The sequence below is a fragment of the Notamacropus eugenii genome, chromosome 5 (assembly GCF_028372415.1).
Source record: "Notamacropus eugenii isolate mMacEug1 chromosome 5, mMacEug1.pri_v2, whole genome shotgun sequence".
NCBI classification, from domain to species: domain Eukaryota; kingdom Metazoa; phylum Chordata; class Mammalia; order Diprotodontia; family Macropodidae; genus Notamacropus; species Notamacropus eugenii.
In genome coordinates, this window is record NC_092876.1 from 409012650 (window position 1) to 409037421 (window position 24772).

Below are 24772 nucleotides of genomic sequence, written 5' to 3' on the forward strand. Positions count from 1 at the left end.
TTCTATATGGAACTCATTAGTCTGCTACCTCCTCACTCTTTTCAAATACATATAACTTCTCAGATTAGGTGATATTCTAAGATATTTTATTTCCTATTAATCCTCTCCAAGCAATCTCTATTCCACCCGAAAAGAATTCAAATATCACATCCTCTAGGAATTCTTTCTGGATCTAATCCAGTTAGTAATGACCTTTCTGGAAAGACTTCAAATAGTAATAATAATGATAGCTACCATTTATATAGCACCTACTATATGTCAGGCACTGTGCTAAGCACTTTACAAATATTATCACATTTGATCTTGACAACAACCCTAGAAGATGGCCCTTATTGTGTGCCAGGTACCAAAGTAGTAGCTGGAGATGTAGAGACAAAAATGAAAGAGTCCCCATCCTTCAGAATGTTAGCGCAGAAGTCTAGTTATCAGGAGTCCTGAGTTCCTTCGGTTGGAACTGTTAAAAGAATGCTGTGCAATTTTGACTGTGTCTCTCAATCTCCCTGTGCTACAGTTTTCTTTATTGAAAATGAGGATAACAGTATCTTCCCAATTTAGATCCAAATATACCTTCATTAGCATTAAATGAGAGGATATACATTAAAAGATGTTGAAAAGTTGGACTATATAAAATGCAAGTTAATTATTAATGAAATACACTGCCCTTCTTAACACGACTTTTACCCCCATCTCAATTCATTCATTGTCAGTAACAACCAAACTGCTTTTTCCTTTAGTCAGCTAGTCTCTACATATACAACATTGTTTATTTTCTTCTATTTCTCAGAGATATAATTTTGCCTGTTAGACAGATACTAGTAGGCTTGGTTAGCTGTGCTTAACAAAGATACTTTAGATATTTGTGTGAATGAACAGCTATATGTATTGATAATGCATTTTTACTTATTGTTAATATAATTTTGCATCTTAATGGGAAGATCTTCCCTACCCATTAATGGGCCTGCCAATTCAGGGGAATTTGATTAGGGAAGATTTGTAGGAAGGCCCACACCTTTTGTTAATTTTCTAATGAGGCACTGGTTCTCAAGGGTTGTGATGCCCTGTGACTCTGAAAAATGTGTCAGTCCTCTGAGAGAAGGTTTTACTTTGGAGCTTACTCATTGGAAGTGTTTGTTTGGCCAGAGGAGACTCTGGGCAGCTGCTAAGGAGTCCCCTGGCTTTGAAAACTCAGATGTTGGTGCTTCTCTCTCTGGTAAACATGTATGTAATGATCAGACAGTTGGATCTGTCTATTGATCTAAAATGTATGTATTGCCTGTGTCAGAAGTTGGAAGCCATGTCTGTTGATTTTAATTTCCTCTGTATTTTCTCTGTAGTTCAGTGTGCTGACTTTTCCCCCTGAACTAAGTGAATGATACATGTGCTTAATTAAAGTGATTGTTGATCCCTCAAAAGTTGCTTTCCTTTGAGAAAAGCAGATCAAAGAACCTGGGATCGCAGGCCCTCCTCTGTACGTCAGGGTACTTACTTTTACATTGTACAATCTATAATCAGAAGATTTGGGTTTTTTAAATAATTTTTTCAGCAGATATTTATTAAATATCAACAGCAGTGTGAAAGCTATAGTTCTGTAGATCAAATCAGATAATACATGCAAAGTGCTTAACAAACCTTAAAGTGCCAGATAAATACTAGCTATTTTCAGAACGAAATGGTTTGAAGAAAAGATTTTGGTTGAGCTTGAGGAACCAATGAGGAATCTAGGGGAAACAGCCCAGCAGACAGTCTGAAATGAAGGTCTAAAGCTTTTTTAGAACTGAAGATAAAAATCTATGTCTAGCAATATGCATAGGCATGATTGCTTTGGCATGAAAAAGGGTGAGATTACTAAAGAAGAGAAAATAGCAAGGCGGGAGGGCCAAGGATGGGATTTTGGAAACATCTGATAAAGAAGGATATGCAAGAAAGGGGAAGAAAATAAGGGGAAATGCAGAGAAGGCATGGCAGAAGAGATAGGAAGTCAGGGTACTGCAGAGAAGTAAGTCAGAGGAGATAAAGATGAAGAAAGACCATTTGAAAGTTAAATGTCACAGGTGACTTGTGAGAAGGTTTCAATTTCAGTAGAATGGTGGTCGTGGTGAAATCAGATTGCAAGGGGTAAGAAATGAGAGAAGGAAGTGAAGAAAGTGGAAGTGGTTGGCATGGAGTATTCTTTTAGGGAAAAAGAGATAGGGTGATAGGTAAGACAGTCAAGAGAGATGAGGAAGGATTTTTTCCCCACTTTGGGTGGGAAGACTGTGTTTGTAGGTAGTAGGAAAAGGAGACAATGAAGAATGAGAGGCTGAAGAAAAAAGATGGGATAATTGTTCACTGTTTTACAAAAGAAGTTAGCTTTGCAAAGGAGGAGGACTTCTCTTCATCAGGAGGGAAAGAAAGAAGTAGTGAAGATATAGAGAGTATTTCTTTTGGATAGTTTCTGTCTTCTCAGTAAAACAGCTGAAAACGATGCTGAGAAAAGGAGGGAAGAAGTATCATTTAGGACCTAGGATCAAAGATTTAAAGCAGGAGGAGTCTTAGAAGCCTCTACTCCACTCCCCCCACTTTGTTTCCAGATAAAGATACTGAAGGTCCTATAGGTCACACAGCCATTAAATGGCAGAAGTAGATTTTGAATGCAGATACTTTGACTTCAAATTCATTGCTATTTCTTATTGTAACAACCTGCTTCTCTGAAGAGTGCAAAAGATTTTGAAAAACTACTCTAGGAAACACAGGATTAATAAGAAATGAAAAAAAAATTGCTGAACATAAATGGGACCTAAATGGTGTGAAATAGTATGAATATGTAGTGGACCAAATCAGTATTGTTTCATGATTCTTTCCGATAATACTTAACACCATGTGAATAGAAGAACTAAATTATGAGAGTTGCCCTGGGTTGTGAATTAGAATATTGATATGTGTGTGTTTGTCCTTCATTGGCGAAGAAGACCATGCCATCAGGGAAATGATGGCATGACTTTGTTTTGAGTGAGGGAGGACTGTGCAGGTCACCAGCCTCACTTCTCCTCCAGAGCCATCTGAATCCAGTGACAAGATATTCATCAGAATGACTGGAGATGACCCAGGATGAGGCAGTGGGGGTTAAGTGACTTGCCCAAGGTCACACAGCTAGTGAGTGTCAAGTGTGGGGAAGGAGGAATGGAGGGTTAGGGAATCTAAACTGATCATTGAAATGGAGTCCAGGCTTGAGTAGAGAGGCAGATGAGGTCAAAATTATCTCTTGAACTAAGGAGGATGGGAGAGCTATATGTTATAGTGAGGTTAAAGGGTGGATTCTGTACTTAGGAAGATGTGGGGAGGGAGTGGATGGTAATAAGATTGTGGTCAGAGCCCAGAATTTCAAAATTAAAGTTTTTAAGAGGTACAAAAATCTAGAACGGTGGCAAGACCAAAGATACCATCGTGCTTTGTTGCTGTTGAATCATTTCAGTCATTTCTGACTCTCTATGACCCCATTTGGAATTTTTTTTTTTTTGCAAATGGTTTTCCATTTCCTTCTACAGCTCATTTTACAGATGAGGAAACAGGCAAACAGGATTGGGGGTGATTAAAGGTATACATTAGTACTTGGAGGCAAGGATGGATTCAAACCCAGATTTTTAAAATTTTATTTCAAGTTCAGATCTCTTTGACTACACCATGACTCTTCTACTGTACCAACAAAAAATGTGTGTATAGAGACATACACATTAAACATTTCCATTTCATTGATTATTGAATTTTAATGAGTATTTAATTTGAAGTATTTAGAAGAATACTTTTCCAGTACACTTTTCCAGACAGTGTGTAATTTCTGAAACCGTCATTATACATTTATGTCTCACTTATTCATAATTGCATGAAGTTACAAATCCTAAATTTGTAGAAAGTGGAAAAAGATGACTCATGTTGCTTTTTACTCAAGAGTTTCCTCTTATCCTTACTTTGGAGTAGTGTTGATGACATCACATATCCCACCAACCAATAACTATCCTATTTGTCCAGAATTTTCTTCCTGTCTCTGTGTACCTTCAACTTCGTCCTTTGTAATTATTTTTGTTTGTCGAGTATTTCTTGAGTGATTGTTGGTACCCAGTGATCAGTCATTACATCTAATACATGCAGAGATGATAATGGTTTTTCAAGCCCACTCACTGGTTTACATTCTAAAATGGATAATAGAAACGTAGAACTGAAAGAGAATCCTAGAATATTAGAATTAGAAGGTACTTTAAAGATAATCTAGTCCCCCAATCCCTTTATTTGCAGATGAGGAAACTGAGGACCAGAAAGGTTAGGTGACTTGCCCAAAGTCATTTAGGTGGTAAATAGAATAAGAACCCAAACAAAATCTGATCCCAAATCTAATGCTTTTTCCACTAATTATTAATAATGATAGCTAACATTTTAATAGTGGTTTACAAAGTGCTTTATATATGTTATCTCATTTTATCCTCATAACAATCATGTGATGTAGGTGCTATTATTGTCCCCATTTTACAGATGAGGAAACTGAGGCTTAGAGAAGTCAAGGGACTTGCCCACCTCATGCTAGAGTTAGTAAGTGACTGAGACAGGATTTGACTTCAGGTCTTCCTAACTTCAGGTCCAGCACTCTATCCACTATTAGCCCACATAGCCAAGACATAGACAGGTCATCTTTAGCAGGTAAATAAGGTACCTCAGAAAGATGATTGATTCACTGGTTTTTTTTAAAGAGCTCCAGATAAGAAAACTGTACAGTTCCCTTAATAATCTGTGCTAGAGGTTAGTGGTTCAGACAATAAAGGCATTTTTCCTTATGTCCACCAGAATCTCTCCTGTTTTCATTTAAGCCCCTTTCCTCTTGTGGAGTACTCAATAGACATCGAACACAATTGCTCTAAGTCTTTGTCATTAAAAAAATCAACAAATTTTCACAAAATTAAAAACAGTAATTGTCACCCCTTGACATGCATTCTCTAGGACAAACAAGTCCTGTTCCTTTAACCTTTCCTTCTAAGACCTGTCTTCCATCCCTTTGCTCACAGGAATTGTTCTTCTCTAGACCTGTCTATTTCTTTGCTTCTTCTTTTAAAAGTAATGACCAAAATGCAGACATTCATTTCTGAACCAGTGCGTAAAATAAAATGGACATTTCCGTATGTGTAGTAGAAGAGAAAGAAGATTGGTTATACATGAAATGTTACAGACACTCATAAAAAACAGTAAGATATATATGTGTGTGTGTGCGTGTATACACACACGTATATATATAATACGTATTAATATAATACATAATTACTAATCCTAAAATACTTATCTCTAATTGGTGACTAGGGGATTGCAGAACTTCAGAGGTGAGAAAGATACAGCATGTGAACTGTTTCTTCAAATATGTATGTGCCCTAAGAGCCCAGGAAGAAGGCCCTATACCCAAATGATTTAGCAAGTATGGAGATGGGTAACCCCAGTACTGCTCTGCCCTTTATCATGAGAGGGGGAACCTGTAAGGTAGCCTTCTCTTATATTTCATCTCTGGGCTTCAGCAGGACAATGGAGAATCTGAAATCATCACATTTTCTTGAATAGTGAGGAAGATAATTCAAAGTGACTTAGATATTGGAGAAAAGGTCCATCAAAAGCAGGTTGAAGCTTAGTAAAGACAAATGTTAAGGAAATACGTCCAGGGACCCAAAAATAAACTACAGAGATATAAGAGGCCTTCCTACTGCTTAGCCATAGTGGATCATAAAAGATTCACTCTAAGTTCAGTATGATAGAACTGATCATCAAACAAGGATGTCAGAACCTCAGGTCATTAGTTTGAACAAGGAATCCAACCATTGTTTTGCTCTAAATTCTCCGGTGGCAGAGGTGCATCATGCCTTATACACCTGACACTTCCTGACTTTGGGATAGTTCGTTTGCCAAGTGCTTTGGAAGCCCAGGCCCATGTACTACTTCCTCACTACATGAACATAACACCCCATATTTCATTTCATGAAGCTTTGAACAGTCTCCATCTGGAAGGCATTAAACACATGCCTATTTGCAGATGTGTTAACCCCCATTTTAATTACTGTACAACACTCAATTGCTGAGCAAGATCTTCTTGTGAATCTATCACAGAGTAGGCTTTGCCATTTCCTGAATGAAGAATTTACTTAATTGGAGGTTATATCTACATAACTCTTCTCCTTCCCACTTTGAATCAAAGCTGTGTCTATATCATGTGATACTGGGAGTAAAAATGAAGTGCTTAGGAGAAAGATTTCTTTTTTGAAGTAAGGTTTCTGTTTTAGACTTTTTCAAAATAAATATTTTGGGGCTTTTACACATGGGATTATAGATTGTAGAGATGGAATAGACCTTTTTGATTCCAACTCTAATTTTACAGATGAGGAAACTGAGACCTAGGGATGTTAAATGACTTACCTACCGATAGTAAGTAGAAGAGTAGGGATTGAATGGGATTTTATCTGTTTAAGCCCTTTCCCTTCCACTTGAATTAAAGTTGTGCCTATATCATGTGGTATTTGAAGAATAAAAATAAAGCTTGAGAGAAAGGATTTGTTTTGGTTTTTATTTTTTCATTCAAGGATCTCTATATACATCCCAAATCAGAACTTATTCATTGAGCCCCACATTCTAGGATAAAATGATACTGAAAAGGATGCCATACAAAACCAAAGCTATAGCTTTTTTTGCCCTTTAAAAATAATTTTTTTTTCAATTAACAAAAATTATTTTCTTTCCTTCCAACATTTCCCCCATCCTTGAAAAAAAGAAAAAAACAAAACCCTTATAACAAATATGCATAGTCAAGCAAAATGATTTCCTGCATTGGCCACATCCAAAAATGTGTCTGTCTGCATTCTGAATTCATCTGCTCCTCTGTCAGGAGATGAATAGGAACCTTGCCTAGTAATTGTGTACACCAGAGTTTTACTGTCTTTCCAAGTTGCTTATTTTCACAATGCTGATGTATAAAGGGTTCTCCCGGTTCTGCTGACTTCACTCTGTATTAGTTCATACAAATCTTCCCAGGTTTCTCCAAAGTTATTCCTTTACTCCTTCCTTACCTCACAATAATACTGCCATTTCCCATTAATGAGTCTCCCCTAAGTTTCTAGTTCTTTACCACTACGAAAAAAAGTTGCTATAAATATTTTTGCATATATGGGTCATTTTCTTTTTTCTTGGATGTCCTTGAGGATAATAAGTCTAGCAGTTGTAGAAAGGTGTTTGTGAAGTTTTTTTTTGTTTCAGATTTTTAATTTTCAAAGTAAATGTTTTCAGGGCTTTTGGCATAGGATCATAGATTTAGAGGTACATCAGGTCTTTATGGTCAGTTTCAACTCTCTCATTGTAGAAATAAGGAAACTGAGTCCCAGATTTGTGGTTAAGTGACTTTCCCACAGGTAGTGGCAGAATAGAGATTCAGACACATGTTCTCTTACTCCAAAACAGCATACTTTCTACTTTGCCATGCTTCCTTACCTGCCCCCATCCCAACCACCGGTTTGCTTTTCTGTAGTAGACACAATAAGGACAGCAGAGATTTATTCTTCGCATGAATTGCATTTTCAACCATTGTCTTCCCTCCCAGCATTGGAGGGGATTTGTATCCTACTAAATCAGCTAACAGTCCTGCCTAGTGCTACACTGGGCACTTGGTAGATAATTAATAAATGCTGTTGACTTCTTAGCTAGGGAAGACTCCCTAGAAAGGATGAGACTTTAGGAGCTTCTCCAAGGAAAAGAAAGGAAAGAGAGAATTTAGAATTATTGAAGTTGATCAAATGAGGGAGCAGGAGGAGCCAAAGAAAATGAACTTGGTCCAGGTAATTGTGTTTTTATTGTGATAAAAAAAAAACATCATTCCAGAAATACTTGTACAATAAGGGCAAGATTAAAATCTCTGTTGCTCGGCACATCAGCCGCTGAAAACGTTGCAAGTATTAATCTCAGCATTTATTCCTCAGTCCAGCTCCCTGGAAGCTGGAAGTCACAGATGAAGATAGTACACCCTGCCCTTCCTTGACTATTAGTATATACTTAGCATGCCTTTTTTTTTTTTTTTTTTCAGTTTCTTACCTTAGACCACATGCCATTTTCCTGGCAATATACCCTCCTGAACTCAGAATGCATTTTCTTCTAATTCTGCATTCTTCCTCAGAAGGGAAGACATATAGACTCTGTAGTCCCCTAGAATCTACCCTTCTTGGTATAATTGTTATATACACATGATGTCTTAGGTGCAGGAAAAGAGCCTTTCTTTACCAACTCTTAGGGTCATAGAAATAATATAAAAAATATATAATAATAATATTAATAATAACTAGCATTTACAAAGTACTTTAAGTTTTGCAAAGTACCTTTACAAACATTATCTCATTTTAGCCTCCCACCAAACCTGGGAAGTAGGGGCTATTACTATCCCCAATTTACAGATGTGGAAACTGAGACAAACATTAAGTACTTGCAAAGAGTCATACAGCTTGTAAGCATCTTGAATTCAAACTTAAATTCAGGACTTCGTGACTCTCAATCCAACTCTCTATCTACTATGCTACTTAGCTACAAATATAGTCAGAGAATTTTTCCTCTCCTCTAACCCCATTCCTTTTTTAAACTTCCCTATTTTTATTGAGGCTATCATTATCCTTCCAATCTACCAGGTTCATAACTGCGAATCACCCTTGAGTCTTCACTTTTTCCCCATATCCAATCCATTTCCAGGTTGAGTCCTTCTTCATTACACCCTAATACATGTTTTCATGGGTTCTCCTCTGAACTACTGTATTTCACTGTATAATCGTTACAGATTTTATGCCTTTGGTTTTTTTTTTGCAAAAACTGGGATGTGACCATTATGTAAAGCTTTTTTTTAATGTACTGTTATTACTTAAAAATCATTTATTAATAAACTTCCTGGTACATAATTAGGATGCAAGGAATACTCTTGAATACATGTCAAAATTGGAAAGATGCAAGTCTTTCTATCTCATGTGACTTACTCATGGCAGCTTCTCCTGTCTACCCACTCCCCTTGCACCTCTGGCTCTTCATTGGGTTGAGTGACAATACCACTAGTACTGCAGCACTCCAAACAAGCCATACAAGTCAGCTTTCTGAATTCTATTGACAATGCCCATTCACTGAGAATTCTAGGCTTCCAGCTCTCAGTGTGCGAGATAAATGCATATCCATATGCTACTGGTGAATACATTGCTGCCCTGTTTACCTTTTAAGAAGTGGGACAAACAGAATTATACCATATGATGATTATGCAACAAAATGTTACAAACCAATTTTTGGACTGAAAAAAAAAGGTAATGATTATGGGGTGAAATATGGTATTGCCACATAATTGGTCTTCCAGATTTTAATTCCTATTATCTCTAATCTCCCTTGATCAAGGATCTTTAGCTACTCCCTAATACTTCTAAGATAAAGTGTAAACTCCCCAACCTGGCATAGAAAATCCTTCACAAGCTGATTTCCAACCTACTTTTCCAGACTAATTTTATCTTAGCCCACCTTGATGTACTTTATGTTCCCGCCAAATGGTCCAGCTGCTGTTCCCTGAACACATCATAACATTTCCTGTGCCCATGCCCAAAGGCCCCATGCTTGGAATAAGCCCCTCCCACTGCCCCTTAGAATCCCTATCTCCTTTCATGAGTCAACCCATGAATCACCTCTTATAGGAAGGTTTTCCTGATCTTCCCTTCCTGTTTGTCAGTATTGGGATTTTTTCTGCCACAAATTATCTTATATTCACTTACATTTGTTGTATCCTCCTAAAAGAATGTAAGCCCCATAAGAATAGAGACTTTTTTCCATTTTATATTTTTATCCTTAGGCAACTAAGGATAAAAATAGTGGATAGAGCTCTGGGCCCGGAGTAAGGAAGACCTGAGTTCAGATCCAACCTCAGACAGTTACCAGGTATGTGACCCTGGTCAAATCACTTAACTTCTGTTTGCCTTAATCCACTGAAAAAGGAAATGGCAAACCGCTCTGTACCAAGAAGACTCCATGGACAGTGTGATCCTTGGAGTCAGGAAGAGTCAGACACAACTGAACAACAAATTTTTATCCTCAGTACATAAAATTGGATTTTGCCATAGTAGAAATGGAATAAATGCTTATTGAATTGTTTTAAATTCTCCAGTTAAACAGGAAGCTCCATTAGGGATACTTCTTTATATTTTCCACAGTACCAAGCTAAGTGCCATGTACAGAATTAGGTGTTACATAAACAATGGGAGAATACTAGGGGCCTCTAGAGTTTAATGGGCATCAACTTCTGTGCAAAATAAACAAAAGGTCTTGCAGTAGGTAAATTCTGATTTTTAAATTGTTCTGTGTAGAAGGAATGAAGCATTGAGTTACCCTTTAAAGCCAGATTTATTAGCTTGGGGTCTGTAAGGTTGTTTTTGAAAAATATTTTGATAATTGTATTTCAATATAATTGATTTCCTTGGTAGTCCTATATATTTGGTTATGTTAATTTTAAAACACTATTTTGAGAAAGGGGTCGGTCTCCTGGCATCACTAGACTGCCAAAAGTGTTAAAGTTAAAAATCTGCTCTAAAGGTGTGGGGTAAGATAACACCAAAGGGATTAAAACTAAGACTAGAATTTTTTGTAAAAAAGCAAGTTCTAAAAACAGTATTTTTTTCTTTAGGAAAAACTGTGTAGAAAATCTAATGGATGAAGATGAGAAGGACAGAGCAAAGAGGTAAGAGCTGTCCTTACATACATTTATATTCATAGTCCCAGAATTTTGCCTTTCCTTACTATTCTTTTTTTCTCTTCAGAGTTTAGTAGGATATTGGTTCTTAATCTGACACCCTAATTCCATTTTCTAATAGTTTTATCCTTAGAATTGTGTCTTCTCAGAGCCTTGACATGCCAAACTGCTTCCTATACCAAATATTTCTCTTTGATTTATAATAGATCTTGAGACCTTTAGAAATGGTTGTAATAGGTAGGTTCTGATGATGTGAACGCTTCTTTGCTGAGTGACTTTGAGCAGACCAAAGTTGGTTTGTTTTCCTCATCTATAAAATGAAGGGGTTGGACTGATTTGACTGAGGTCACTATTAGTTTTCATCTAATGGTTTTAATTTAAACAAGGCTCCTACCCATTTTTCCTAGGCAGTAGCATTTTGATCCTCCAGCTACCTTGTTAATAATTTATAAAAACATTAAGAGACTATGAAACTATGTCAATGTAGAGATAACTAGTCCACCAGCAACAAGTGTGTTGACCCAAGTCTTTCTTTTCATGGGGCTGCCTGGTTGCCACACCCAACCTGCACCTTGGGACACCAGGAACCACAATGTGGACAATGTTGTCCAGCCTCCAAGAGAAACAAATCAGTTCTTCTCAATCCCACTAGAAATACAGTTGCAAACAGATAAGGAGAGAGTGGATGGTGAGAAAGGAGAAGTACTGAGCACAAGACAGCTTTTGAAAGAAGTTAGCAATGAAGGAAAGAAAAGACATGGGAAAGTAGCTGAATAGTGTAGAAGGGTCAAGGGAAGTCAACTTTAGGATTGGAGAGACCTGAGCATGTTTGGGAAGGAACTATTGGAAAAGGTGATGATGATGATAGCTGACGTTTATAAAGCATGTACTATGTGCCAGAAATGTGCTAAGTACTTTACAATAATTATCTCATCTGATCTTCACTACAACATTGGAAGGTAGGTGCTATTATTGGACCCATTTTACAATTGAGGAAACTGAGGTAGAAAGAGATTAAATGATGTGCCCAAGGTCACATAACTAGTAAGTGTGTGAGGACGAATTTAAACTCAGACCCAGCTCTCTATACACTGTGCCATTTAGATACTCAGTCTGCATGAGAGAGAATGGGGATGCCTGCTGTAATGAGGTCCTAGAGATGGCGGAATGGAATGGAAGGTCAGTATTAGCCTTAGTGAGGAATAGGAATACCTCTTCTGTGGCCAGAAAAAGGAAGAGAGACTATAGACAGTGATGCTGAGTTTTGAAAAATGGAGAAGGTGGAGGAGTGGGGGTGGTAAGCAAACTCACATTGGAGAGTGTCAGTCTCAGTGAAATAAGAGACTAAGTTATCTGCTATAAGTGTAGGGAGTGAGGGGTACAAATGGTGGTGGAGAGAAGAAAGGCTTTGAAACAATCACAATAGGAATATGAGAGGAGGCTGCTAAAGGAATTGTTGAGGATCTGTGAGAGCTCAGCTGAGCCGTAGGCATAATTATAGAGAGTAAAATCTGCTTGATTTTGTGATTTGTCTCCAGTTGTGCTTAACAGCCTGAGAATTTTTATGGAGAAACTGGAGTGTAGGGGTTAGTTAGAATGTAGATTAGCAGATAAAGAATAATGGATGGTCAGGGGAGCAAGAAATTCTAGGGTAGTGATTATAAAAAGTGACAGATCATGGACTAGGCATGGAGGCAAATGAAGACAGAAATGGGGAGATAGCATGGGGTGGATTGGGCTAGATCAAAGCCCCCAGAGGTCATGTTACAGGTAAAAAGTGATTGAGGGACTGAGAATTGAAGGTTATGATTGGAGAGTGGAATGTCAGTGTTCAGGATCCAAGAAATGGTACTCCAGGTCTCTGACATAATCCCTCTGGTCTATGCTTGTAGTGGAAAGGAGGTCATTGTAGGATATATTCTGTATCTATGCTAGTCACCATTGAGGATAGGGAGACTACAAAAGAAATATAAGATATGGTCACTCTTAAGATAGGGAAACAAACTAATGCATACATGAAGTACTTAGATTAGATATCCATATGAGATAGTTTAAGATTCAGAGATAAAATGAGTGACATACAAGTCAATGCTTGTAGGAATTCTTCCTGACCGAAGAAAACAAGCTTATCTATGGAAACATGTCAAATTGTAAAACCAATTTATCACTTACCATCAGCCCAACTGATGGAAATGTTGAGTGTTTTTTTTTTTTTTACCTTCACTCACTAGCAGAGTAGATGATTGGCATCACATAAAAATTAATTGATTTTCCTTTTCATATCAATTGGGAAAATGTGATTCCACAAACCCCCTCAGGTGATAATCTATAGAGTGAGCTCGATGACTTCATAATTTGTGCTTCGTTTCTCTAGAAAGCGTCCTTGAGAGCCCAGGATGATTCCTGCACTCCTTAATTGAGTGAATGCCAGTTCTTACACATAATGTCGTTGTTAGCTTTCACTGTCTTTAAATAGACTCAGGTGGGAGGGAAAAATGGAAACAATTCAGACAAGAAATCCTTCAAGGCAAGTGGCAGCTGAACATACCCAACAAGATGTGTAGAAATAGGAGTTTGGGAGAGAAGGCCCTCAGTTATCAAGGGTCTGAGGGGTTGACTGTTTTCTGGATTTTTCCCTTTTATAAGCAAGGCAACCTGAAGTTGTTTACTGAGGTACTGTAGTAGACCAGTAATACATTATAGTATCTTATATTTAGAACTGGAAGGAACCTTGGAGGCCAAATTTCTAATATCTAGAGGCCAATTTCCTCATTTTACAGGTGAAAAAACTGAGGTCCAGGGGGTCTCCGAGATTTTCTTACTGCCTCACAGGGATTAAGCGTTGGCAACAAAACCAAAATCCCTCTTCTTTTCCACTCTGCCACACTGTTGTGACAGTATTGTGAGTGGAGAGAATGATTGACTTGGGCCTCAGGCACTTACTTACTAGCTTTGTGACCTTGGCAAGTCATTTACTCTTTCCCAGCCTCAGTTTCCTCATCTGTAAAATGAGAATTTTAATAGCACCTACCCCTCCCAGGTTTGTTTTGATGATAAAATTAGATAAAACATTTAAAGTGCTCTGCAAAATTAAAATTCTATCCAAATGGCAGATATTTTTATTAGGTACTTAACATCTACAAAATGCTCTGAACTATGGATTATGGCATGAATCTTGCTTCAAAGATTATCCCCCAGAACAAGAAACAAGACCTAAATCAATTAGAGAACTACACCAGAAACAATACAATTTAATGTAAAGATGTATGGTACAGATATTTATCAAAAGCTCAGTGTGGGGAAATGAGATAAGTACTTAGAGCTTGGGTATGGCTAACCACAGCGTATGGTCTTCCTTTCCAGAAAGTCATATGGCTCCTATGTAGACAGATTTCTCTCACTTCATTGTTTCATTTCTTTTTCTGTGAGCTCAATAGGTTAGAAATGAAAAGTTATTACAGTCAGTCATAAAAATCATAGTCTAATTTATCAGTTTGTGTTTCACTTTACAGTAGCACACACCTTCTGGTTGGATGGTGATTTATCTTCCATGGCTGAATATTGTTTTTCACATATGCTTTGTTATCATGAAAAGTCTCACAAAGGAAAAGTGCAACAAATGAAAATGTTTGTGTAAAGTTAAGTTTTGAGGTAGATACTTGTTGTTTATTATGAGTTTTGATGGGCTCAATAAATTGAGTGTATTAGTAGGCATCCAGGGAACATGAGGTAATATTAACAACATTTTACTTACATTCTACTACAGTTTCCAGATGTGTGGTTTGTTACCTGAACTGAAGTGAAATTTGGTATGTACCAGGCAGAATGCTAATTGCTTCTTCAGCCCAATAAAGAGTTTAATAGAAAGGACTTCTCTGTTTGATGCGTTGGTTTTTGCCCCTAGCTAGTTTAAAAAAAAAAGTTTAGTGGAGAAATAAATGAGCAGTAGACTAGGAAAGCTGGAAACTATGAAACCTTTCCCAGCACCTTTTAATTCTAGCACCTTCCTTCTGTTCATTATTTTCTATTGGTCCTGTGTTTGCTTGCTTTGAATACATTTATTTGTTGTGTCTCCCATTAGATTATAAGCCCTTTAGGGGTAGGAACTGTCTTTTGCCTGTCTTTGTGCCCCCAGTGCTTAGCACAGTTAAGTTATGTTCAGTCGTTTTTCAGTCATGTCCAACTCTTCATAACACCAATTGGTGTTTTCTTGGCAGACTTACTAGAGTGGCTTGCCACTTCCTTCTCCAGCTTGTTTCCTAGATGACTTGCCCAGGGTCACACAGCTAGTTAAGTGTCTGAGGCCAGAATTGAATTCATAAAGTTCAGTCTTCCTGACTCCAGATCCATCACTTTGTCCGTTGTACCTGGCAGATAGTAGTTGCTTAATAAATGTTTACTGATTGATTGCTGTATCAATACCAGAGCAGAAAGGGCAATTTGGTAGCATGTTTCCAAACAATCTTTGGGCAGAAGGACCAGTCAGAAGGCATAGGTTCTTTGTTGTTGTCTGTCCTTTGTTCTTGAAGAAGACCGATGACATCAGGAGGGGGATGTCTTGACATGCAAGTCAATTGGATGTAAGTGAGGCAGAGCTATGCAAAGTCATCAGCCTCACCCTCTCCTCCAGAGTCATCTGGGTCAAGTGGCAAGTCATAGATCAGGATGATTGGTGATGGCACCATGGGAGACCTTGGTCTTCGTTAGTAAGGTCTTGCCCAGGTCTCAGTTTTTCTGAGACCACATCTATTCACTGATTAAAGCCTAAGTAAGAATTGTGGCAAAAGGTGATCTAGTCTGTCTTCACAAAAGAATCAGTCTGGGAGGGGAATATCCTCAGAGTTTCTGGCACTCACTCAGAGCCATCAAAACCCAAACAAGTGAAAAAGCAAGTGAAAAAGTTTAGGCTAGGACCTTTATTGGTCAATCGATTTTTTCATAGGTTCATAGTCCTAGAGGTGAAAGGGACCTCAAAATTCATCTCATTCAATACCTTCATTTTATAAATGAGGAAACTGAGGCCTGGGGAAATTAAGCTACTGATCTAGGTAAAACTGTTTGAACCCTTAGAGAACTTTGGAAACTAAAATACTGCCTTTCTTCAAAGAAAACAAAATATATCTCTTAGGACTTTGGTTTTTTAGAAAAAAGTTCTCAAGCAACATTTTAAATTCCTCTTTTATATAATTTCAGTGAAATTTATATCAGTCTAAACTAGCTTTAAGTTTGGTCCCAAACATTCTCTGATAGCTGTGTAGTTAAGATTCAGTATCCCATTCTTAGGTATGGGAAAGAAAGCATTCCCAAGCTACTATGCCAACTCTCAGATAATTTGCAGTTATGCACATGAGAGCTGAAAATGGTAGTATCAGCATGTAGTCAGTACAAGACAGTCCTATGATGTGGCAGCTCACCCCCAATGACAGTAGAAATCTGTGAAGAAAGTGTATAAAAGAAAAACAAAATATTCAAATGATGTGTCTTCAGAAACCCAAATGGAAGAAACATGTATAAACAGAAAGTTTTAGGATAGGCACATCAGGATTGTTGATTCCTAGAAGAGGTTATTGTGGGAGGTTATGAAATTTTCATCCTATAAGATCTCTTAAAATAGGATAAAGATCCATCTGCCTGCTGTGATTCAGATGTATATAAATTGGTGGTTGGGTTATATGACCTCTTAAGTTCTCTGAAGTATAGCCCTATGACTTAATGTTCCCCAAGTCCTCCCACCCACTCCCAGTCAAAGCAGGGCCTGGAGACTTGCCTCATGTCTGGCAGAAACAGCCCGACATTCTCAACCATGAATACCAGAACTGTTGGCTTTGAGAATAGATAGTTTTATTTTCCTTTATTAGAGATTATGTAACTGCTCTCTTCTCGGTGCACCCTAGACAATGCCTTTTTCTCATTCTACAAAGCTCATGGAACCCCTGGGCATAGCACAGCCACGGATCCCTGTTGTATCTGGGCAAGAAGGACTGAGCTTCATTATTCACCACATCCCCCTGTGTATGAAGTAGAGAGAATTGAACCTGACTACAGATGTGCCTTCCTGAAAAATCTTGCATAAATTGAATTTTTGTCTATTAAAATTTTTAAATGAGAGCTCCTTCTCTAAAGGTTCACTGCAGTAAATTCTTTTTGTGGCTTAAAGAATCCTTTGGTTACATAAATAATCACCCTGTAATTTATTGATTTTGAAAGTTCATATTGTCAAATGTAGTGCTTTCTCAGGGCAGAGAACACCTCTAATCCATGGATTCTGTAATTAGAACTTTTGTACCTTGAAAGATTTTTTTGAGGTTGCCTGTAGGGGGTGCCAAGTAAAAGGAGACAACCTAGAAGTTTGACTAAGTACCAATTCAATTGAATTGCTATTATTTGTGATCATTATTAACCTCCATTTGCATAGTATTTTAAAGTACATTCCTAGCAACTACCCTATGAAATAGGCAGTATAAATAGTATTATCACCATTTCACAGATGTTCATGGTCATAGAGCAAGTAAGTGGCAAAACCAGGATTTAAATGCAAATTTCCTGACTCTAAATTCAGTTAATTCATTTTCTACTGAGTCCTATTACCTCCCTAGGCTATGTGCCTCATTCATAGTAGGCACTCTAGGTGATACGAGAAAGTCATATAGGATCCAGTTAGGATTTTGCTGGAGGCTTCGTTTGTGAATAGAAAAGGAGCCCTGGCAAGTTTGGTCCCCAAAATATGAGAAGGCACCTCCTTTCTTTCTTTGTAGAGATGAAGGACAAGGCCTATGGCATGCTTCATAATAATAATCATAGCTTTTACGTAGGGTTTTAATTTTGAAAAGCAGTTCATAGATATTATCATATTTGAATCTCATAACTACTTTATAAGGTAGGTGCTATTCTAATTATTACCCCCTTTTACATATGGGACAACTGAGGCTAAGAAGGTTTAAGTAACTTGTCCAGAGTTGCACAGCTAGTGTCTGAAGCAAGATTTACCTTAAGTCTTCCACTCTTGTCTCTTGGGCCACTTACTTGACCATGATGCTGGCAATCTCAATAAGTTGTTTAGGTTTGTAGAGCTGTATTTTCCCCCTACTTTTTCCTCTTTCTTATAGTTGATGGGTCTAGAATGGAGAAGGAGTTCTATTGTGAAATGAAAGTTAAGGAAAGACACGTGATATCAATAAAATTCTTTGAACTAAGAGGGGGGAGTCCTCTGACCCTCTCTGTGGTCTTGGCAAAGTTACCTTGAAACTTCAATTACTCCTTCTAACCTTGACTGCTCATCAACTTCCTATCATTGCTACTGTAATAAGCCTCACCCTAAGTGGTTCCAACTCCTTGGTCATAGTCCTCTGCAGGAGACTCTGCTGGACACCCTAGTCCAAGGAAATCAACCCTTACATTCAACCTTTAACCCAAAGTTACAGATATGATTTAATGACCCCTCCCTTACCTACATTGTTCCAGCATGCAAGAAGCTTTTCACGTTAACAGTGAACACGTATACAAAGCACTATTCTATGAAAATACTAACTAACCACTCATAAAGCTGAATTCTCCTTGGCTGTGAGTGAATGGTGAAAGGGACTCTGTCCAGCTAAGCACATCACTAGCTCTGGTAATAGCTTTTCATTTGATCAGAAGGCATTCATTTTTATCAACTTTTGCTTGTCCCAACTGATAATCTGTGCTTTAAGTAGGCACTGTCTTGGGTTTTCCCCTCAGGATGCCCTGTTTTATTCAGTTAAATAGAAGAGATATTCTGGAATAAATCAGAAAGAAATTTTGAGTTTAAATATGATGAACCCCATAATATGAAGGTTCGTTGAGTATTAAAGATTATTTTATTAAGAAAAGTAATGGAAATGCAATTTAAAGATAGTGATAATTAGAACAAGCATATGAAGATATTGAGAAACCTGCCCCTTAAAGGTGAATTATACATGTTTTCTCTTTAAGCTGATTTGAATGTGATTTCTAATTAGATTTTACAGAGAGGAATGCTTTTAATATATTGGTGTTTTGCCCTCTCTCCTCCTCAGAATTTGGAACTCGGTTCATAAAATGAGTTTAAATAAACAATAACAAAAACAACAAAATTTTTGGTAATCTCAAATTAGCCAAAAATAAAACCCTTATTTTGTTTATGTGTGTATATAGCAAAAGGGGAGAATATATTCAGATATAAGCTCATGCAAGATGGTACAGTGGATGGCACTGGACCTAAAGTCAGAAAGTTTGTTGTTGTTCAGTTGTGTCAGACTCTTTGTGACCCCATGGCATTTTCTTGGCAAAAATATTGGAGTGGTTTGCCATTTCTTTCTCCAGAGGATTAAGGCAAAAGGTAAAATGATTTGTCCAGGGTCACCCTGCTAGAGTCTGAGGCTGGATTTGAACTTATATCTTCCTGACTCCAAGCTCAGCCTTCTATATACCAAACCATCTAGCCACCCCTAAGGTCAAAAAGACAGGAGTTCAAATTCAGTTTTAGACAATTACTATCTGGGTGACTCAGTTTTCACAGAGTAAAATGGTGATAATCAACAACCTCTCTGTTATTGTGAGGGTAAAATGAGATGATATTTTTACAACACTTTGTAAACCTTAAAAGTTCTACGTAAATAGTAGTAGTAGTAGTAGTAGTAGTAGTAGTAGTAGTAGTAGTAGTAGTAGTAATGGTGGTAGTGGTAGTATCTACCACCTCTTTTCTCCATTTTGGAAGTGAGAAAGTTCTTTCTGAAAGTGCTTCTGACCTTGCTGAAAGAAGACCAGACAACCCTTTTCTTGCTTGATTTCAGTGTTTTTGTCTGCAATTTTGTTTGGGCTTGAATGAACCCCAATATAACTTTGCCTGCATTTTTATGTCTATATATTAGCTTTAAGGGAGACTCAATACACCTTAAATGTTCATACCTATTCCATTTCCTCCTTGGAAACAGTTTAGGAGAATCCACATCTATACATGGTGTTCCCACTTTGCCCCAGTTTCTGAAGTTCTTTGATCAGTGAATCTCAGCTTCAGGCATCTAACTTTGTGATCGTTCTGGTCCCTAAGTGTGCTTGACTCCTCCAGTTTGAATGTCTGCCAGATTCCATATATGGTTACCTTCTCCCTTCTGCCCTCTTCTGTGGGTATAATATTTCGATGCCCACTTCTGCTATTCCACTTTATCCATTTCCTGTAGGGGATCCTGCTTGACACCCTAGTTCAAGTCTTTACATTCAAAATTATCCCAATTATCCTTATCCCAAAGTTACAGATTCAGCTGAATAACCTCCTTTACCTGTATTACTCCTTACCTACATTGTTCCAGCATGCCAGAAGCTTTTTACATTAGATTGTGTTGTTCTGTTTGTCCTTCATTTTCAAAAAAGACCATGCCATCAGAGAAATGATGACATGACTTTCACTTGACTTTGTTTTGAGTAAGGGAGGGCTGTGCAGGTAACCAGCCTCACTTTCTCTTCCTGAGCCATCTGGATCCAATGACCAGATATTCATCAGGATGACTGGAGATGACCCAGGATGCGATGAGAGATCTTACCCTTCTTCAGCTAAGGCCTATTCCGGGACTCACTTAGAGTGAGGTAACTGATGCCCATTTAGTGAAGAGGCCTCTTTAAGAAGTAGTCAGGGAATGGCTCCTTTAATCAGCAAAAGAAAAAACTTTAACTAAGTCAAGCTGGGAGGGAAAGAGCAACACTTAAGATACCTACTGCAGAGAAATGATCATTTTAACTGGAACATAATTTTTGCCTCTTGTACAAATTTCTGAACCTAAATCCTGAATAAGATGCAATTCCACTTTATATGGATGGGACAGAAAGGGAGGGAAAGGGTCATTTTGCCCCTGTGATTTCTTCATTGTAGGAAATTCCTTCCATCAAAGCCCCTTTGCGGTTTGTCAGTAACAGAGTTTTAGACAGTTGGCTATGAAAACCAGAAGTTAAGTGACTTTTCTATTGTCATACAACTAGTGTAAATCAGCCAAACAATATACATTTATTAATTGCCTTTTGCATTCCAGACACTGTACTAAAAACTGGGGATATACAAAGGCAAAAGATAATTCCTTCCTTCAAGTTGCTCACGATCTGATGGGGGAGTCATCATATAGACAATATAGTAGACAAGCAATATACAGGATAAAAGGAAATAATTAACAGAGGGATATACTGGAATTAAGAGGGATTGGGGAAGGCTTCCAGTAGAAGATGGGATTTTAGTTGGGACTTGAAGGAAAGCAGAGAAGATGGGGATGAGGAAGGAGAGCATTCCAGGCATGGAGGACAGCCAGAGAAAATCCTAGAGTGGAGAGATGAAATGTCTCATTTGTGAAACAACAAGGAGGCCAATGTTACTGGATTGAAAAGTCCAAGATGGGGAGTAAGGTGTAAGAAAATGGAAAAGGTGAGAGTCAGAGGGCCCCCTAGAGTGTGAAGGGCTTTAGATACATAAGAATTTTGTATTTGATTCTGGAGGTGATGGGGAGCCATTGGCGTTTATTGATAAGAAAGGATGGACATCTGTGGCAGAATTTGAACCTTTTCTGTATGAATACATACACAAAAATACACCCCTGTACCAAAATTCATGACATATTGAAAGAGAGCAAATAAACATATAGCTTATTGATTGATCATTTTTTAAAAAATGAAAGCCTGAAATTGTTTTCCATCTTTGTCAGACTGTTCAAGATTACCTTATGCATGGTGGTCTTAGGATCTTGTCCCAAGAGACCTCCTTACTGATAATGAGGTCATTCGAGGATTATCTACCGTATTTCTTCAGAACTGTAAAAGCAACTAATATTGGCTCATTTCCAGAGGATATCACAATGTGTTCCTAGGCTGAGCACAATAGAACAAGATTGTGTTTCTATCACTGATGACAGTGGGCTTTATCATAATCTTTGTATGGGCAATGTTAATAGTCATTATAGACATTAATTTATGGTGGACAAACTAGGACAGGAACAGGGCTTTTCTTTCTTCCTTTTTTTTTAGCTAAGGAGATAGCATGTTAGTTTTAAAATCTAGGCCAAAAAATAATTTATAATGCATATACTTAGAAAGTGAAGTTTTCCTTCATCTACTGAAAGGTTTTACATTGCATATTTTCTACAAGACAAGAAAAAGACATCTCAGCCTCTACTTCCATAACTGTATTTCTAGAAGATACATGCCCTACTATTAATGTGCCTTCTGTAGGAGGTGAACAAGGATAAAAGGCCATAAAGGTGGAGCCCAAGATCTAGGACAAGGAATGACTGAGGCAAAAATCAGGTAAAACACAGAACGCCCAGGTTAAGAAAAAAAAAAAGCAGCCATTTTTTGATTAAAGAGAAAACAATCTACATAGAGGATTTTAGGTGTCTCCCCAGATGTTATCAGGAATCAGCTAATCTAAAATGTCATGAGCACAGAATAAGATGCAAAGTTAGAAATGACAACATGTTATGAAGCTATGTTGAAATGAAGACAGGTGATGCTGTGACAAATGTTGAAAAAAAAAAAGTCTTGCTCCTTGTTCTTCACTGCCACGTCCTGACCTTCTTTCTGCTCCCATCATTCAACAACCTCTCCTTCAGTGTTCACTCCCAAGATCTAGATTACCGAGTCTTGGTCCTCCCCCCAGTCTTATACCTGCCTCCTGACCCTTCTCCCTCTATTATCCAGGACTTCAGTATTTGGCACATTGTCATCTGCTCACCCTCATATTCCACTCTCCAACTTGGAGACTTCAGGATGCCAATTGAGATGACTTTTAACAACTTGGCATCTCATTTCATCAGTCTCCTTAATCACCCTGCAAGCTTCCTCAGCCACCCAGAGATGAGTTTCACCACCACCTCTAATTACAATTATCTCTAACATATACTGCACTCTAAGATTTTACTCTCTGATCATAACTTCCTCTCTTTCCATCCCTCCTGTCTCTTCCAGCCTCTGCCTCATTCCTCCTAAAGCTTTTCCTTCATGCTTACTATGATGTCCAGTCTCCACCTATACTAAGTTATCTAGCCTCACTTCCCTCACAGAGTGGACCCCATAGTTTACCAATATCCCATATTTTTGAATCCATTGTACCTTTGACTCATCATCACTCATACCTTGATAAACCTAAATATCCAACTTTTTTGCTCCTATTTATTCATATTTTGGTGACCTGTGTTGGAAGACATCATTCCAGCATGCCATTTATGGTTTCTGATCTTAACTTGTCCTGGGATATATCATCTTCTGTCTCCTGACTACGCTTTTGGATTCCTGGAATATGCTTTCTACTTCCTGTGCTTTCCATGATAAACATTTCCCAAAGTCTCACAGACAAAGCATATCACCTATCATGAGTTTGGGATTTCAAGGAATGAATTTGAAACTTCTAAGAATCTACCTTCCTTAGAAAGCACTCCCCACCCACTGATATTCTACCCTATACTATTTCCCCAATGGCTAACATACTCCAATTCTCTTTTTTACTAATTTTCTGTATCCTACTTAATACTGAACCTCCAATAGCTAAAGAACAAATCTCCTTCCCTGACCCCACCAGTCTGCTTATCCACCTCTACCATACCACTACAGTGCTGAACTCTTATTTTTGTCCCTCTGGAATGTCCATCTCAGAACTGCTGAATTTCCTCTCATCTTAAATCTCAATCTCTCTCTCTCTCTCTCTCTCTCTCTCTCTCTCTCTCTCTCTCTTTCTCTCTCTCTTTTGTCTTTGTGTCTCTCTCTGTCTCTCTCTCTGTCCTTTATCTTACCTCCGTACCCTGGGTATTTACTAGTTACCTATCAATCCCTAGGATATATTCCATCCTTTCTCAATGACTTTATTGTTGACTCACAGTTTTATTGGGGTCTTCTCGACAGATACTGGAGTAGTTTGCCATTTGCTTCTCCAGCTCATTTTACAGATGAGGAAACTGAAGCAAAGAGAGTGAAGTCACTTGCTCAGGGTCACACAGCTAGTAAGTGTCTGAGGCCGAATTTGAACTCAGGAAGATGAGTCTTTCTGACTCCAGACCTTGCACTCTATCCAATGCAGCACTTAACTGCCCCCTAGATGCCCAATAAATATTTCTGTACATGTCTTTTCCCTTTCTTTGATCACTTTGCACCCTTAAGTATTTTCCCAAGGCTTTATGTCTATACTGACAACACTGTCTTCCAGATCATAACACCTTGGTGAACCAGTTCAACTCTATCCTTGAATTTCTTTCTTTTTTGTCCTATTTCTGAGCATACCTTGCAGAATCCCATCCTTGGATTAGTTCCACCAGCCTCCACATAATACTAAATAGGGCTGAAGGAAATTACAAAATTGTGTTGACTGGATCCACTTTAAAATTATTTTGTCTAATCTAAACTGGGCCTTCACTGAAGCAAAGAAGTCCTTCTGCTGCTGCCTAAGCAAATCTATATTCTATGTACCATGGCAGCTGTTTCAAACCCCTTTTCTCCTCAAGTTTTCCACCACACTCTACCTTCTCAGCTCAGGCTCTTGCTTCACAAGTCATCAAAAAAAAAATTACAATAATTTTTCAAAGCTTTTTCTTCTCCCTTTCTTCTATCACATTTCCCTCTGATATGATCTCTCCCTATCACTTCATTCCAGTCTGTGATAAAAAGCTGGCCTTTCTTGCCAAAACCAATCCTACTACCTTCCTCCTTGATCCTATCTCTTCCCAGCATTCTTCCACTATCATCCCCACTTTTTCTCTAATCTCACTTTCTACTGGGTTCTTACCTGCTTCCTACAAATACGCTGCTTTCTCACAATTCCAATAGCTGCCTATTATCTCTAGGTTCAAATGCATATTTCTTTGTTTATTATTTAAAATTCTTCACAACCAGCCAATTTCTGTATTTCTGGTCTTCTTATGCACTATTCTTCTCCAAGAATCTATGGTCCATTCATACTGGATTTCTCAGTGTTCCTGTCACACAGTGTACCACCTACTGTATCGATGCCTTTACACTCGCTCTCTCCCATGTCTAGAATGCTCTCTTTCCTTGTGTCTTGGAAAC

General features: G+C 38.1%; 1 protein-coding gene across 8 annotated transcripts in view; it reads left to right on the forward strand.

Moving 5' to 3' along the window:
- NPAS2 (neuronal PAS domain protein 2) overlaps positions 1-24772 on the forward strand; it is a 244707-nt gene that overhangs the window by 124391 nt on the left and 95544 nt on the right. For all 8 annotated transcript variants that reach the window (XM_072614681.1, XM_072614678.1, XM_072614675.1 and 5 more), the window contains one exon: positions 10679-10732. In XM_072614681.1, the coding sequence (XP_072470782.1) occupies positions 10679-10732 (54 nt within the window). The remainder of the gene's footprint in view (positions 1-10678; positions 10733-24772) is intronic.